The 17421-nt window shown below is 41.0% G+C and overlaps 1 protein-coding gene across 1 annotated transcript in view; it reads right to left on the bottom strand.

Moving 5' to 3' along the window:
* Window positions 1–17421, bottom strand: part of Cerkl (ceramide kinase like) — a 101250-nt gene that overhangs the window by 60030 nt on the left and 23799 nt on the right. Inside the window, 1 exon segment of the mRNA XM_055600582.1 lies at window positions 3461–3703. Coding sequence (XP_055456557.1) covers window positions 3461–3703 — 243 coding nt within the window.

Below are 17421 nucleotides of genomic sequence, written 5' to 3'. Positions count from 1 at the left end.
GGTCTGAAAGTGGTCGGGGTGGGGGGGACACTACTGGATTGTAAGCTTGGAAATGGAGAGCCTATGTAATATAATTGGCAGAGAGCTTTGCAGCCTCAGACATGCCCTTATGTACACTGGAGATGATCCAGTCTGCCTTCAGTGGGACAAGAACCTGACTCCCACAGGACACTCCGGGTCCTGGATGCAGAAATGGAGCAGATGCTTGCATCTTTCACTCTTAGAGGCTTCCAAAGCCTCATTGTCTGTACTGTTTAGTTTTAGACATCAATCCATGTGCTTTCATTTTTAATATTTTCTATTAATTATTATTATTTATGATAATTTATTCAATTTGTATTCTGGCTTTGACCCCCTCCCTGTCTCCTCCCAGTCCCACCCTCCCTTCCTCTTCTCCCTCTATGCCCCTCCCCTAGTCCACTAATAGGGAAGGACATCCTCCCCTTCTATCTGACCCTAACCTGTCAGGTCTCATAAGGACTGGCTGCATTGTCATCCTCTGTGGCCTGGCAAGGCTGCACCCCCCCAACCCCCAGGGGAAGGTGATCAGAAAACCTGCCACTGAGTTTATGCCAGAGACAGCCTCTGCTCCTCTTCCTAGGGAATCCACTTGGAGATTGTGTCTACGGACTACATCTGAGCAGGGGTTTTAGGTCCTCTCCATGCATGGTCCTTGGTTGGGGTTTCAGTATTTAGACATAGAATACGGATAAATATACTAAAATCTATAGTCCCAAAGAAGCTAAACAACACAGAGAACCCGAGGGAAGATGCTCAATCCTCATTCAGAATTGCAAATACAGTAGACATTGGAAGCAGGAGAAAACAGGGAACAGGACAGGAGTCTGCCATAGAGGGGCTCTGAAAGACTCTATTGATCAAGGTATTGAAGCAGAGGCTGAGACTCATAGCCAAACTTTGGGCAGAATGAATGGAATTTTATGAAAGAAGAGGGAGATAGAAAGACCTGGAGGGGACAGGAGCTCCAAAAGGAGACCGACAGAGCCAATCTTAATGAGCAAAATAATTCTGCAGGAGCAAGCCAGAGAAAAGGACCCTATGTACTTCACTGTTTCCCACTCTTATTTAAATCAAAATTGCAGAGTGGGCGCCCCAGAGGCTGTTTGACAAAGATGTGTAGTTTATTCACCTCTGCAATTTGACTAGATTTTTAGCCCTGGATCAAGCTCTAACATCATTCATTAAGCTAAATATTTGGACAGTGTTTTCAGAAGTATTTTGTTTGGGTTTTGACGAGTCTCTCTACTCCTATAAAATTGCTTTTACCAAACTGAGGCTTGCCTGGATGTCCTCTGTTTGCTGACAACTTTGTGGGTGAGATATACTGAGGTTGCCCCTGCCAGCTCTTCATAAACCCTGTGGGGGAGTTCCCGGACCTTCGGCATAGAGAAGAGCTCCTAAGCACATGACACATTCTCAGTTTTTGACCATCTACCTACTCATGCTAATAAATTTAATTGAAATCTTTTGAGAGAAATTTAAAATAACAACATTAAAGAAACACTCATTAAAACAAATACTTTCTAGTTATGAACACAATTTGTCTTTGTTTATAGTGAGATGAACCAAATCCTGACCTCTGTGTGCGCCTGTCCTCTAGAAGAGCAGAGCCTCTAAACATCCCAGAGGAGCTGACGAGGAAGCAGAGCCTCCCAGGATCAAAGCAGTCACTTCAGCTCATTGGCTATGAGCAAATGCTTAGCAGCTCTGCACCATCAGCCAGCGTGTGTCCACGTGCTAATCGGGATCAGTGCGGCTGGACGCTCCTGATGCCATCATGACCTGCTTTCTATCGTGTACACCACACTGTTACCTCTCTCCAAACCACCTCACTTCTCCAGCTACATCTGTACTCTTCAATCTGATAAAAAAAAATTTTAAATGGATCAATGAGAAAATAATCTATATAATCCCCAGAGAAGATGTTTTAATTCGGTAAGTTATATACATTTGAAGTGCATGATATTTAATATTTTAGCATTCAAAAAATCACTTTAAAATTTCAAACACACTGAGCTTAGAATACCCTCACGAGCATACTCAGGCATTAACCTTCAGGAAAGTCTACCCCAAGACAGACAACTCTCAGCTAGTAAAAAGCATAGCCAATAATTGATTATCTTTTTTTAAAAAAAATAAATTCTTATTTTCAAATGCCCAACACATAAAGGTACTTTGGTAGCAATGTGTGGAAGGAAGCAAGTTAGTTCTAAATCAAGCTCAGGAGAAATGTGAGTTAGGACAACGAAGATACTTCTAAAAATAACTCACAGGGCTGGCAAGGTGTGTCAGCAAGAAATGGGCACCCGCTGGGAACCTGAGCACCAGAATTCTATCCCCAGAACCCACGTGAGGGTGGAAGGACAGGCCCAACTCCACAGAGTTGTCCTCTGTCTCCACATAGGCCCAATGGCATGTACATCCACACTCGCTCACTGCAAATGCACACACATATAGAAATAATAAAAGTTTAAAAACTAAAGGCAAGGAAATTATTTTAAAGCTTGTTAGGGGCCTGGAAGGATGGCTCAGTGGTCAAGACAACCTGGGTTTGGTTCTCTGCACCCATAAGGCAGCCCACCACTATCTGTAACTGCAGCTCTAATTAGGGTATCTAATGCGCTTATCTGGCTTCTATGGGCATGTACATGGTACACAGGTATTCATGCATGTAAAGCACCCTTACATGTAGATTAAAAAAAAATTAAATCTGTCTTACTTAAAACTACCGAAGCTTTTTCATAAGTGTGGCTATTCAAAAGTTGATTTAGAATTCATTTAATAAGATCAGGATTATCCAGACGACTTAATCAAACCACGGTATCAACAAAAACCCAAAGACAACACTTTTTATGGACACTTATGCAGGAGTCCTTAGGAAAGTCGTGCCAATTTAATTCAACAGCATAGTAACAAAATTATAGGCCAAGACAAAGTGAGAGTCATTTCTGAATGCAAGGACAGATAAATACACAATTACCAATCACTGTGCTATGTCAGTCACATCAACAAAAAAGGAAAAATTAAATGACTTTTTTAGCCAATCTAAAAAAGCACCTGACAAGATGCAAGACCCCTCAAGATGAAAACAACACAGTAGAAGCAGAGAGGGGCACCCACAGCACAATCAAATACTCATTGCCCAGCAAAATAGCTTGTGATTTAAAAAAAAAATTATTTTATGGGCATGGGTGTTTGTTTTGTGTGTAAATCCGTGTACTGTGTGCATTCCTGGTGCCCATGAAGGCCAGATGAGGGCCTCAGGTTCCCTGGCACTGGAGTTACAGATGGTTGAGGGCCACCTTGTGGGTGCTGGGTCTCCCAAGAGCAGCCAGCACTCTGAACTACTGAACCACTGCTCCAGCCCCTGACATGTGATGTCACTTACCTGTATCAAGGAAGCCTGGTTTTATTGAAAATTCCTGTGATGAGTGCTTACCTTCCAGAATTCTACTGACCTGTCTGAACCATATGCTGCCATGGTATTCACTTGGGTTAATAAGGTCAAGGGTGGAGGTCTTTAATCTGTTTTATTGCTCCTTCAGGCAGATGAAAAGTGTGGTGCCCTGCAGTGTAACTCTGCCAGGCTGCTTTACAGGACAGCCCCGCTTCAGCTTCGAGGAGAGCACGTCTTCAAGTCCTATGGACTCTTCTCTGCCCAGCACATCACACTCAGAGCCACCTAGAAAGAAATTAAAGTTGCAGTCAAAACCTCGGCTTCTCCATTTTGAGTGTATGAAGAATAGCTGAAACCCACACAACCTTATCACTTGGATTTGTTTGTTTGTGTGTTTTGCTTTTTGACCTCAATCCCTGCATAAGCTGGAAATGGGAGAGAGAAAGAAAATGAGATCAGTTTTCCCTAGGATATTGAAAAACTGAAATGCAAGTCACAGAGTCGCTCTTGCACAGCACTCGTCACCTTCAGAATCTTAAGACCACCCAGTGTATAAACAGTGCACAAATAGAGCCAACTAATGCTGAAAAGTAGAAAGCACTGGCTTTGCTCCGGATGAAGTCATCTTGAGTCTACGATGGCTTGTTAAAGCAAACATTCCTGCTAAAGTCACAGGTGTGCATACAATGTGAAAATGGACAGGAACTGTTCAGGAGGAAGCGGGCCACAGCATTTAGAGGGTCCCATCGGTGAGAGACTGAAAGCTGCCGTGGTGGGTCTACCTCACAAGGCTTCAAAGCAGGGTTCAGAGGGATCACTCTACTCCCAAGTCATTCCACAGTGTTGACCTCTGACCCTCACAGGCTGTGTACTCACAACCATGCGTGCACACAGCACACACAGACATGCAATATGCAAAGAGGGCAGGTCCCTCACACAGTCTTTTTCTCCTTTTCCTTGGCTGCTCATCTCTCGCTCATTTTTAGGGGTGTTTCAAAGAATCTTGGCACCAGACCCTTTTATATGCTGTTGCAAAAAACTTGTTGGCTAATCTTATCGTGTCGGTCACAGCCTGTGTCGATTAAACATTTAGTTTTGTACAGTAAGATATGCAGTAAGTACGCCCAGGGGGAAAGAATGGAAAAAAAACTAAAAAAAAGGGGGGGGGAGATGAAATAGTCATTGAGGAAAAAAATGATAAACTCCACAATTTTTATCTGAAATCTCATAACGCAGAGTTTGAATGTGTTTAACCTAAGAAATTTAAGAATTCTTCTAACTTAAATCTCTTATAAATCACAAATTTATAGGTATTAAACAGAAGCCAGTATCACACTTGGTAACACAAAACAGAGAAGCCTTTATAGGAACAAGAATGCCTATCACCACCCTTGCTACGACAGGCTATCTAGACATTCTTATTAAGTGCTGAGGAAGTAAAAGACATAATTGATGACTGAGGGAGGGAGTGAACTCAACTTCAACTACAGGCAATCAAATAAGGTATTTATAAGATTCAAGTGAATCTGAATCGACTTCACCATTAGACCTAACCAAAAATGCAGAAAAATGTCTATATCTAAGAAGACATGAAGGGGAAGAAAAGAAATCCCATAACAATTAGTGTATCATGCATTTGAATATCTTACCAGCAACTGATGCAGGAACTGACTGAGGGAGGGAAGCCGTTTAAAATTTACTCAGAGTGAATGGAGATATTTTAGATTCCAGGATTGCATGTCTTGCAGGTCTACAATCTCATTGTTCAAGAACATTTATGATACAACTTCAGCCAAAATCTCAGTGGAATTATTTATGTTTGGATGAGTAAGAAACCTATTCAAACGATTTTCAGGCTGTATTAGCTAGAAAAAGGTTCTAAAAAACAACAAAGACAATAGCCTTCCCTGGCAGGTATAATTTGTGAAACTGCAATAGTTTCAATAAATAGAAACAGAAACAAACGGACCAGAGGAATATGTCTGTGCATCTGAAAATCACTAACATGCCTATGGTGGAATCTGAACTATGTGGAGCCAAGCGAGAGGTGGCAGAGAACTAATTACTCACTGGAAGAGATAAAATCAAACCCAATCTCATAACTTACAGCACTATTTCCAGAGTAAAAATTTACATAACCATAAGCTAGAAATGTGTCAAGCAAAACAAAACAGTTGGGCATGCCGAGATCAAGTTATCTGCCCTAAAAATTATTTAACCACTTTGAAAGTCCTAAAGATCCATAAAGAAAAGTCACACAAAGAGAGCAAAGGCCACCGAGTTGTTTGCAACACTTTCATGGAAAAGACTCAAGCAGGCATTCCACAAAAGAAGGAATGCAAATCGACCAACAGACATATGAAAAAGTTCAACCTAATTAGCAATCAAAGAAATGCAAATTCAAACAACAAGACACCACCCTTTGCCTTTTAGATTGGCAAGGGATCAAAAATAAGGATGGGAACAGTTTTGGTGCTGGCAAAGAGTGCACAAATGGGAGCTGCTAGGGAACATGTTGGGAGTGTGAATCAAAAGATTTCCAAATGTTAACTGCAGCAGTACACAACAGCAAAGCCATCGGAAGCCACCCATGTCCTCCAGTCGAAGCATGAGAGAATAAAATCATGCTTGCCTTCTGCAGCTTTTAATTGCACAAGCGTTACAGTGTGTCCCCATCCGGAAAGACATTGACACTAAGAAGAACAAAAGCATGTAATAAAAGCCTGTTACACAGCCCTTGGGGTAGGGTGACAGAGCCCACTTATAGGACACTTACAAAGGAACCCAAAAATGAGCACAGAAAATCCTTAACACCAGTCACCATTTTAGAGAGACAAGATGGAGGACAGAACATGAGGTTGAATGTTTCTGATAAATCATCATTAGCTTTCCCTTCCAGCAATTGGCAGTTCTTGTAACTATAAGTATGGAAAGGGGGAAATTGGGGGCATGATGTCTCTGTGGGGAAACCAAGGCTGACAAGGAATTATGAGCAACTCCTGAAAATTGTCCTCTCACCCCCACATGACACCCTGGCGTGTGCACCCTGAAGGAAGAATGGAGGGAGGGAGAAAAGAAAGAAAATGCTTTGTGTACAATTTTGATGCAGGAAGTTGCTTTTCAGAATTGACACCAAAAGAATAAATAATAAATACAACCAAGGTAAACGAAAGCTCACCTGAGCATCTTTTAGATTAAACTTGGAAACTACTTAAGTGTGTGATACCAAAACGTGGTTTCATGAAATACTGAGGTATGTTAATGTAGCAGAAGACTATAACACCATTATAATTTAGTGTCCTGTGTAAAAACAGGTCTAAAAAAACATGTTAAAATTTTATACATTTGGCTTTGAAATGTTTTTATCTTTAAGGCTTTGGCCTAAATGTTTAAGTCACCAGAGTGGGCTGCACTTAGCTGTACCTTTTAGTCTTTAAAGTGTGTAAGCAATAGTTAGTACATCTGCTGCCTCTGAGTGACAAAACACCAGCCTCCTAGACATGAGGTTAATGAAGGTCTCCCCCAGTGCCCCACGAAAAGCCCTCGGGCCAGCCTCAGGAAAGGCTAAAGTTTCTGGAGATTATCTGATGGGATAAACTGAAAATTTTAGGTCATTATTTCTCCTCAACCACCACTCCAGGACAACCTTTGGACACTCTCAGGATACACAAATGTTTATCACAAACCTGAACAAAGAGAACAAAAGAAAACAAATCGTGTTGTAAAAAGAGGTTTTGAGTCTATAAAGACTGAGTACCTATCTCTAAGATTATTTTAAGAATGACTTGGATTCCTTTTATTCTACAAATGAATCATAAAGAGGCTTTTGAAAATATATAATCTATTTTAAGTGCTGAACAAAAGGGTTAGATCAAATCTCTGCCTGGATTTCCTTTTTCTGGATGGCTGGGCTGATTCACACTGACCACTCCAGGAACAGTATCAGTTTCTGCCACAAGGAAAGTGTATGTTTTCACAAACTCACGTGAAAGCCACTATTTCCAGGACAACCTAAAATAGCCAGACCTCAGAGTAAGAGAAGCACCACTCTCTCCGATTTCTGGATATGCGTTTTAAATATGGCTTTACTTCCACCTTAAGGCTGAGTGGCACTTTTGGGGGAAGACTCTGGAGTAAAACTTTATGTTTCTAAGTTCATGTTTGACATCAGAAGATACAAATATAGACGTGAGTTTCAGGCGCCACTTTGCAGGCTTCAAAAGCCATGTGTGACTGTGCTTGCTGGCATGTGGCTTATTATTTGAAACCTATTGGCTCGTTAGCATCATATTGGTTGTTGCTAGTCACTTCAGAACACTCAGTGTCCTCTCACATTACTCACAGAGATACTGGGACCATCTGTTCCTGCAAGGGATTTAAGTATGTGTCTATTGGATAGTGCGCTATTTATTTAATTCAGCACCCACTTCCTATTATATCTTCTTGGGGGAGGGAGAGCCAATTTAATTACAGGGAATAAAGATAACCTTTCCTGGCAGGTTACCCTGTCACATGAGAGCAAAGCAGGACCTGTTCAAAGTAGGTTACGGGGGCGAATAGGAGAGCAAAGCCAACCTTACTTAAGGATATTGAGCAAAGGTTTAACAGAAATAGGCCGACGGTGAGTGGCACTTTTAAAAATATTACTGTAAGCCCGGGGCTTGTCTGCATCAATCTTGGCACATCTGCCTGATGCGGACCGTAAACAGGATTAAAGCTGGGTTTATCTGCCTGGTGCTAATTGTGCTCACAGTTCCTGCACATGTCCATCGAAAACACTGCCTGAAAAACTGCCTGCTGGATAGATGGCTCCCACACAACACCCTGGGCACACACGTGTGTGTGCGTGCTTGTGTGAGCGTGCACACACACACACACACACACACACACATTAGATGGTTAGGAAATGTGATGCCTAACAGGTATTTTTGTTGTTGTTGTTCTTTTTTTTTGGCTCTTCAGAATTATTTATCTAATCCCCTAATTAAAAATACAAAATTCTGTTTGAATACACCACATACTGAGATAAATCTGTGAAGCAAGGGACCAATAAATTTGAATACACTCTAATTGTAAGTAGGAAACACACGTAATTGTTAATAATCAGGTTAAACTAGGGTTTAGACAAACAGGGCCGACCCCGCGGTCCACTGGAAACCCGCTTCAATGTATTGCTCTCCTGAAGGACGTGGCATAGCATGTTAACAGAGGTGCTCACATCCCTACACACACGTGCAGAGCAAAACGGAAACACAGAGAATGAGCATTCACGTCTAGTGAAAAGATTAGGACACTTTCATCTTATTTTGAGAGAAAAAACAAACTCCCAGTCTACTACCGGCCTTACGGTTTTACTAGATCAAATTTAATATTGATGAGTTTTCTACCTGTGGGTTTCCTCCATTTATTTAGTTCTGTCAAGCGCAAGAACCTCAAGTATGTCTCTTAAGGTTTTAAACACTGGAGGAGGATGGAAAGGCACAAAGGATACAGAGTTCACAATGAAATAATGAAACGTCAAGAAAATGTAAATATTCTCCTGTTGCTTAGGTTTTAAAACACAGATAAAAATGCCAGTTCTTTACTCAGAACAACACTCAAAATGTAAGGAGTGAAATAATTAAAAGCCACAGTCTATATTTAATCACAATTATCACAAAATTGGCATTAGAAAATACAGTATTGGTAAAAAGAAAAATTGGGCTGTGGCTCCAGTACCGCTCCATCCTCAGTGCTGAAGCTGGTTCTTGCTATGTAGTTTATTCATGCTCCAGATGCCTTAGCCAGTTCTGAGAACGCTGTGTCTCTGCTACTAGCAAAAGATCCCCATACAGCTAGAGCACTATTTTACATAGACAGATACTTGGGGAGACTGGGCGAAGTAAGTCTTTTAAGTGCTTAAGAGAAACCAAACAGCTCCATCAGTAGTTCTCGGCGGCAGACTTCTAGGACGAAGTTTCAATGGAGGTTCTGTGCAATTCGCCACCATCTGCCATGTCCGTGTCTAGACCCCTACAAAACCAAGAGTGGCGAAGCACCTGCTGTTGGCATGGCTACAGACAAGACCATTCGTGTGACGAATAATCACCTGCCCTCTCCACCAGTGGCTCCTGGAGAGGAAAGAGAACTGTGACCTTGTATTCCCAGCACATGTGAGACAGCGATCCTCAAGCACAAGCCTTTGATGGTCCTCCCCGGGAGAAGCCCTGACGTCACTTGGATATGGTGGGACGTCATCTCTACTTAAAAGACCAACTGCCTGGGAATGTGTCTCAGTGGGGAGAGCGCTCTTGGCATGCCTGATTCCCTCCCCGGGTTTGGCCCCAGCAGCACAGAAACAGGTGTTTTCACTGCAGTGTCCAAGGGTTGGAAGCAGGAGGATGAGAAATGAGAGGTTATCCTTGGCTACACAGAGTTCAAGGCCACCCTGAACAAAAGACCTGCTGGTGGGAAGGCTATGGCATCCGCTCATAGCTATTTGCCAAACATTCTTTGGAAAATGAACAAAAACTGGCCAAAGAAAACAACTGAAAGTGCTGTCCATAATAAAGCACAGGCTTTTGAGAAAAATCAGGGATTTCTACAAGATAATATGTTCAGCAAAGGGCTTTACAACCTTACATCTTAAGGGAATTTTCTGGAGAGATTGGCAAGTATTATTAGTACATTTGACTTTAAAAATACTTTACAATAAAACATATTAGTGTGTTAAAACTGTAACACAGGAGCCCAGTTTTCAAAAGGGAACATTATAAAAATTCTACATGAATAGTTAGTCTGATAAAACAGCAGAATGAGATAAATTAACTAAAATCACTTAGATCCTACATTGTAACTCACCTGTACGAGGCCAGTACTTGATGTGTTCTGCTGTGGCTTCAGAGTGATGGCTACAGGCAACTGGGAAGCAGTCTCCTCTCCTACAAGTGAGTGAAGCTGAGTTTTCCTATATCCATCGACCAAACCAGATACTCACAACAGACTGGAGCAATAGAGGGAGAGGCCAACTCTTTCCTACCCCACCGGCCATTGAAGAGATCCTGCAACTATGACAGAGTGAAAACAGCGACACTGCTACTGTGTTGTTGGGCAGAACATCTTAGATAAGCATGTTGTGCTTATTAACATGTAGCAGGCTTACTACTATAAAAACACTGTTATTTTTATTTTTTTTTCCTGTGGTGCTGGATATCCAGTCTAGGACCTTCCACATGCTGCTGCTGAGGTATAGCTCCACTCCTTTAATTAATATTTTAAAGAGTCTTTAATTCATAACATAACAAAGATCAGTGGATATAGCTTACATAAATAACATCTAGTGGTTTTTCAATAATTTAAGTTTGCCCCAAATCAAAGTTTGAGAAATCTTAATATATATACATATATATATATATTCATATTTAAAATGACCTTACCACACAACCTAACGTGCATGCTTTGATGTTTTGTCATTTTGTAATAGTTTTATTGCTACTATTTTTGAGTGTGCAGCAGGTTTCTTTTATATAATAATCCTGATGAATTATAAACACTTCAAGTTATTTCAGGTTTTATACAATGACTTTATGCAACATGCTATGGCTTTGTGACTCCGTCAGGAAGGGCAGTCTTGCGCCCCAGCCTGCTGGGACCGTTTATTGCTTTCTTTATTGTGTTCAGGTTTGTCTATTTGTGTTCTTTCCTATGTCCCTGCCATCTCTATCCCTTAATAGAAACGCTGATAAACTCAAGGGTGGAGGGTTCCACAAAGGATGTTCGCAGAAGATAGGAGCTTAATGGATTCACTCTAATCTCATAATCGAGGTGTTTCTTCGGCCTTATCAGTTTGTATATGTTTATCGAGCTGTACATGCTGGTAACTGATAGCACCCCAGATGACTGCCCCGTGCAGACCCTGTGAGCCCCTGGCGGCGTGTCCCTGTGTCTCCCCATCCACACTATCCGTATCCTAGCATTTCACTTGGCGCTTCAAAAATGGGACAGTCGCCCAGTAAATGCTGGTAGTACGTGCAGCCGTGGTAATCGGGTGAACCTTAACCACACTGTGCATGTGCCTACCTCTGAACCTCTGCCCCTTCATTTCCGGGCAAACGGAAGGCCTTCTTGACTCTAGCCCCTTCAAACATTAACTCTCAGATCCCATTAAGCCATTAGTCCCAGGAAAAGCCTTTATCACTGAGTCCTTCTAAATCTTTTTTTAAATTTAAATTTATTGTTTATACTTTATTCACATTACATCCAGAATGTAGCCCCCTCCCACGTCTCCTTTTGGTCCCACCCTACCTCCCTCCTTCTTCATAACCCCCTCCCCTATTTCTAAGAAAGGGGGAGCCCTCCTCCCCTACCAACTGACCCCAGCCTATCAAGCAAGTCTCACTGAGACTGCTTGCATCCTCTTCCTCTGTGGCCTGGCAATGCTCCCCCGACCCCAACTAGGGGAAAACACAGGAAACAAATAACTTCACTACAGCAAAACGAAAAGCAGGCAAGCACATAAACACATTACCACAACCAACATCAAAACAAAAGGAACTAACAGTCCTTCTGAATCTTACAGCCAGCACTACTGAGCAGCCGCATGTCACAAGCTACTGGTGGCAGTCCACGCGTTTTCTGTACTTGCCTTCCACAGCAATCAAATGACTCAAAGCATAGGCCATAGTTGGATCCAAACTAGAATGTAGTAGTTTAAGGCAAGCACAAAAGCTCTGTTCTTTTGTTTTATATATTTGAACATTTACTATATTTCAGATACTTCTTTTCTACATTAAAGGCCTATTATTTTTGCACTTGGACCTAATGGACAACTGTCTTGACAATAGATGAAGTTCCTCAGGTTCGTGCCCTTCGACTTGCTAGACTAGCTCTATGACAACAACACATACTTCCTTCTCTTGGGGTGTGCAATGGCTACTTTCTGAACACTGTGACTAGATGCATGATAGAATCACATCAGTGCAATTAGCTTTGTTTTGACATACAGTGTGAAGAATATGGTCCATTGTGACAGCAAAGGCATGGTTTATGCCATGCTATGGCTACTGCACGTCTGTAGTCCACAAGCATGGAGATCATCTGGACAGAAGCCAGCCATACCATAAAGCCTGCCACCACACTGCCCTCCAGTGACCCACTTCCTCTGGTTAGGCCCCACTTAAAGGCTCCACAACCTCCCCAACAGGGGACTCCACCTAGCAACCAGGGTTCAAAACACATGTGCCCATGGGAACATTTTACGTTTACACTATGATGGCCTCTGAGGATGGTGGTCTGAATGTGGGCTTGGAGCCTAGCAGGCACTTCCACTCCACAGCCCAAGCCATCTCACTCTTCCTCTTTTGGGAAGACCTTGGGGCTTTAGACTATGCATTAGCGTCAGCCAGTGTGATGCAGGCTAGTTGTCCTTTGGCCTTCCAGCAATCACTGTGACATGATATAGCCCTTCACTTTACCTGCTAGTTACAAACACTGAAAGACTCAGTTTATCTCCTCTTCTGTGTAGTTTCTCTCCCTTAAGACTCTCATTTGAGCCTAAGAAATTATTAGAAGAGCTGGCCCTTCAAGGCTGGTTGACTTGACTCCTCCCAAGCAGATTTGCATTGTTGGAAGACAGCAGTGTCAGAGAGCTCGGGGGAGCAGTTTTTACCTAGAGGACTGGACTTAGAACCAGAATGGGGTTTACCTATGTGTCGAAACAGGCAGGAGCAGGATGCCAAAATCCTGACCACAAGTTTAAGTGCTTGAAAAGAGGAGTGAGTATTCTCCTGGGGCCTGCTTCTTGGAGCTCTCCCTACAGCTGAGACAAAACTGTAGGTAAACAGACCACAGTGGGGCTAAGGTGGTGAAAGACAAGGAGGAGGCAGAGAAGCTCAAGAGAGATTTCCTGAACCTGCATACGCTGAACATCCAAAGCAAGTACTAAGTTCACATAATCCATAATCATATAAACATATTCATATTTATTTACCATCTGATTAGTATTTGCAAGCCTAAGACATATGGAAACAAAGGCAAGGAAGAAGTGATTAGAATATAGCTTATCACATTATTTTATAATCCAGCTTAATATTCAAGACAAAGTTCATGTTTATTTTTAATATGCTAGGCATTTGCATGATATGAGCTTTTACTTCATTTCTGCCATTAAAAGCTTACCAATGACAAATGTATTTGGGTTTTGATTTGTTTCTGACATTGAAAAACATCAAGTAAATGCAATATGAATGATTCACTAAGAAAGAAAAATCACCAGAAAAAATTATCTATAAAATGTAGTCAAATTGCCCAGCTCTAAAATTATTTTTATCACAATTGTTTTCAGCCTATGGAATTTTAAGAAAAATGTGATTTAATAAACTAATTATATGTCAATAAAAACTTTAAAATAAACTTCAGTTATTCAGCTATTAAGTTGGTATAATATAAACTGTTACCTCTACATATTTAAAATAAAATCATATTTTAAAAATCATTTTGTAATGCAAGTAGAGGTCAATTTTTTTTTCTTTGAAAAATGTTTAAAGACTTCGAAGAGTCTGGTATTAAAATGAGTTTGGTGTTTATAACTTAATCCTACACGCATGGTATTTATACACTGTTCCCAGTTAAAAATGGCTTGAAGATGTTTTTTTTTCCTACAAGTCTTTTATATAATCTCTATCACACAGCACTATGAGAAGAAGCTAGCAGTAAAAGTAGGGGCAAGGAGCTATTGCTTGATAATGTGAAAATCTGAAGAAAGCAAATACTCTAGATCACGTATTTTGTATGTTTAGTTGGGCTATGCAGCAAACGATGAACATAAAATGGCTTATAGGGTTTCAGAGAGCCATCCTCTCCTCTGGGCTGGAATACTACTGTCAGGTTTTTTTTAGAAAGATAAATTTGATATCAATACGATGTGACACAACATCAAACCTTAATTTCACTCACAGTGAGAAGTCACAGGATTAAATAACACTGTGCAGTCTTTTAGAAAAGTTTATTGCTTCCAGATGGATTCAAGTTTCCTTTCAGCCCTGATTACATCTAATATGCTCGGGGTGCCAACATTATAAAGGACAGAGTCAAAAATATCATTTATATAGATAGCAAGGGATGGGTGGGGGAGCTCTGTTTTCTAAATAGGTTCTAGGACTCGAGTCTTGGCTGCTCTAAAGAAATAATAATAAACATTAAGTTTTTAAAATGCTGTCTTCTTTAACTGGCCTGGATAATGGCTTTTCTATGAAAAAAGAAGAAAAACTCACAGATCTGCAGTAAAGTGGCCATAAAATGACTCCTAGCTCAAGCCGCACGCTCTCTGCCCCATGTGGGCAGTGCCATGTGTTGAACTGCATGGGGCCTGCTACCAAGATGCCCACCTGTGCCCGTGCGGCTAAAGAGGCTTTTATTCCAACTAACAAGAACACCACTAAATGTGAGCCACTGCAACCAGAAAGAAAAGCCTTCAAAATACTGAGCTCATATTAAAACCTGCAAGTCAGCTTGCCCTGTACATTTAGTATTTGGTTACATTGGTGGGTTTTTTTGTTTGTTTTGTTGTTGTTGTTTTGCAATGCAACTATTACTTCCATAATGTTTTCTTAATAGTTCCCCAAAATAAACTGCCCCCCATAATTTAAAATGTGAGATAAAGTTGCATAAGTAAATCAATCAATCAATAAAATGTCATCTGTTCTACTAGTCTTTGAGAGAAAGGCAAAGAAAAAGAAATCCTGTTTGCAAAGGGTGTTTAGCCATAGATGAGGAATAAAACTACAACAGGATTTCCACTCTTCTCTCTTAAGACGCTTAAAGTGTTCTGAAAAATACCATACAAGTAGCAAAATCAAATGACTATAAATGACAAACAATTTATTATGCATCCTTAAAATATTAGCAATTCAAATCCAACTATGGTCCTGAAGCTAGAAAAAGGGAAAAACGAATAATTTCTAGAAGTGCATAAAAATTTCTGGCTGGAGAAAGAAGAGTCTAATTATAGTTGCCTGACTCTCCTGTGAATTATCAGCCAAAACAGAACAAATACCACTACAATCACTTATTATATTTTCTTTATTCATTTTCTTTAGTGAGAAATAAGTTCCTCAACGTAAGGGATACAAATAAATGTTAAAATGTCAAGTGAGGATTAAATTACTTGCAGACATGACTTACAGTCACATGTCAATCAATAACAGATCAATAAGAGAGTTTAACTGGTTACATTGCAAGGCATTAGAAGACATAATGCATGAGGCATTCACTGACATGCGACCCATTAAGTATTTCTGATATATCTAATATTGCGAAGTGCTTGCTTAACTACCGCCAAGCAAAACAGTTCTTGTCTGCAATGATGGTGAGCTATTCTACAACTGCTCACACCCTCTTCAGTGAGGGACCGTCTTCAAGAGAGAAGTGTTCTGTGTTTACACTTGCACCTTAGAAGTGCAAATACGTGCCTGTGAATTTAGGAATGTGCACCTACGCTTGTGTGTGTGTGTATGTGTGTGGCTGTAATATGTACGTTTGTGTGTACCTGTGGCTGTGTATGCCTCTCTGCGTGCGCTTGTGCGTGTGTATGCTTATGAATGCTTGGTGAAAGGGGGTGGCACTGGACAACCTTGCTGTCATTCTTCAGGAGCTGTCCACCTTGTTTTTGCTGTTAGTAGGACAGTCTGGAACCTGGGGCTTGCTAATTAGGCTCCAGAGACTCTGCTGTTTCTGCTCTCCCATTGCGTGAATTCATACGCGATCATGGCTAGCATTTTTATGTAAGACCTGGGGATAAGACTCATGTCCTTATGCTTGTGCAAGTTACAGACTAAGCTGTCTTCCCAGGCCTAGAATCTACTCTTTTTAAAGCAAAATTATTGGTTTAGGAGAAGAACCCACAGTGGACCAAAATTTGAGAGATGCTTGAAAGGATGTCAGAGGTCCTCAAGTTTTCAGAGTAGACACTTTACAGACTGAGATGTCTTTCCCCTACCTAGACAGGGTAATGTCAATGTTTCATTCAGAAATACTAACATTTGATAAGATGCCATCCTCCGTCAGTTATGTTAGATACCTTATATACACCATATTAGCAAGTATCTACATTGTAATTCAGAGATATCACTAGGGATTTCTGACAGAGCAGGTATAAACGCCCTGTGTGAAAAGCTCATTTTGAGTATTTATGAACAGTCATGATGTGGCTGACGCTAGTGAGAAAGGGGTAAAAAGATAGGATGTGCAAACTGAAAGGTCAGAAGCTGGTGGGTGACATGATACATGAGTATGTAGGCTATGCAAAGACAGTCTCTCATCTAGAAGAGGAATTGTACAATCTGGTACACATTTTGAAAGTAACACCTACTGGCTTTGTAGAAAATGCTCTGATGGGAACACGGCTAGGGAGGGGCAAGTAATGACAATGACATAAGGCTGCACGGGAGAATGGGCAGTGCCTGACCCTGAGGCAGTGACAGAAATGCTCCTCAGTCTCGGGTGAGAAAGCAGCAGCATGACTGCCTACAGTTGCGTTTGGGTGAAAGAGAAAGAGCAGGAGCTACTCATCCTCCAAGCCACATTAGCTTCGATGACTAGAAACAGGAAGTCCTCATTTGCTGAGGTGGCAACATTCACAGAAGTGCGTCTTTGAGAGGTGGAGTTTTTGATGCAGAACACTGTAAGTTTGAGAGGCACTTCGACCATATTATTCTTGGGTATTTTGCATAAATTGATTACTAATATCCTGACTAGCTTATATAAATTATGAAAGAGTTTAGGTGTGGGTTATATATGTAGATTTAAATAAATCATACGACTAATAAAAACATTTTAATATATTTTATACAGAGCTCTATATTTGAGTACTAGGGTTTTCTGAGGTTATGAAAAATTGTTTAGTAAATTCCATTTTTGTGTTCTTCAGTGATTTATACAGACAGAGCCAAACTTTTCTACCTATTTTTTCAGACACACACAACTGCTTTTTTTGTTTTGTTTTGTTTGTTTGGACACGGGTCTCCCTA

Source organism: Psammomys obesus, unplaced genomic scaffold (genome assembly GCF_907164565.1).
Source record: "Psammomys obesus unplaced genomic scaffold, mPsaObe1.curated_primary_1811, whole genome shotgun sequence".
Lineage (NCBI taxonomy): Eukaryota > Metazoa > Chordata > Mammalia > Rodentia > Muridae > Psammomys > Psammomys obesus.
Note: the sequence above shows the minus strand (reverse complement) of the source record. Positions and strands in the feature narration are given on the sequence as shown.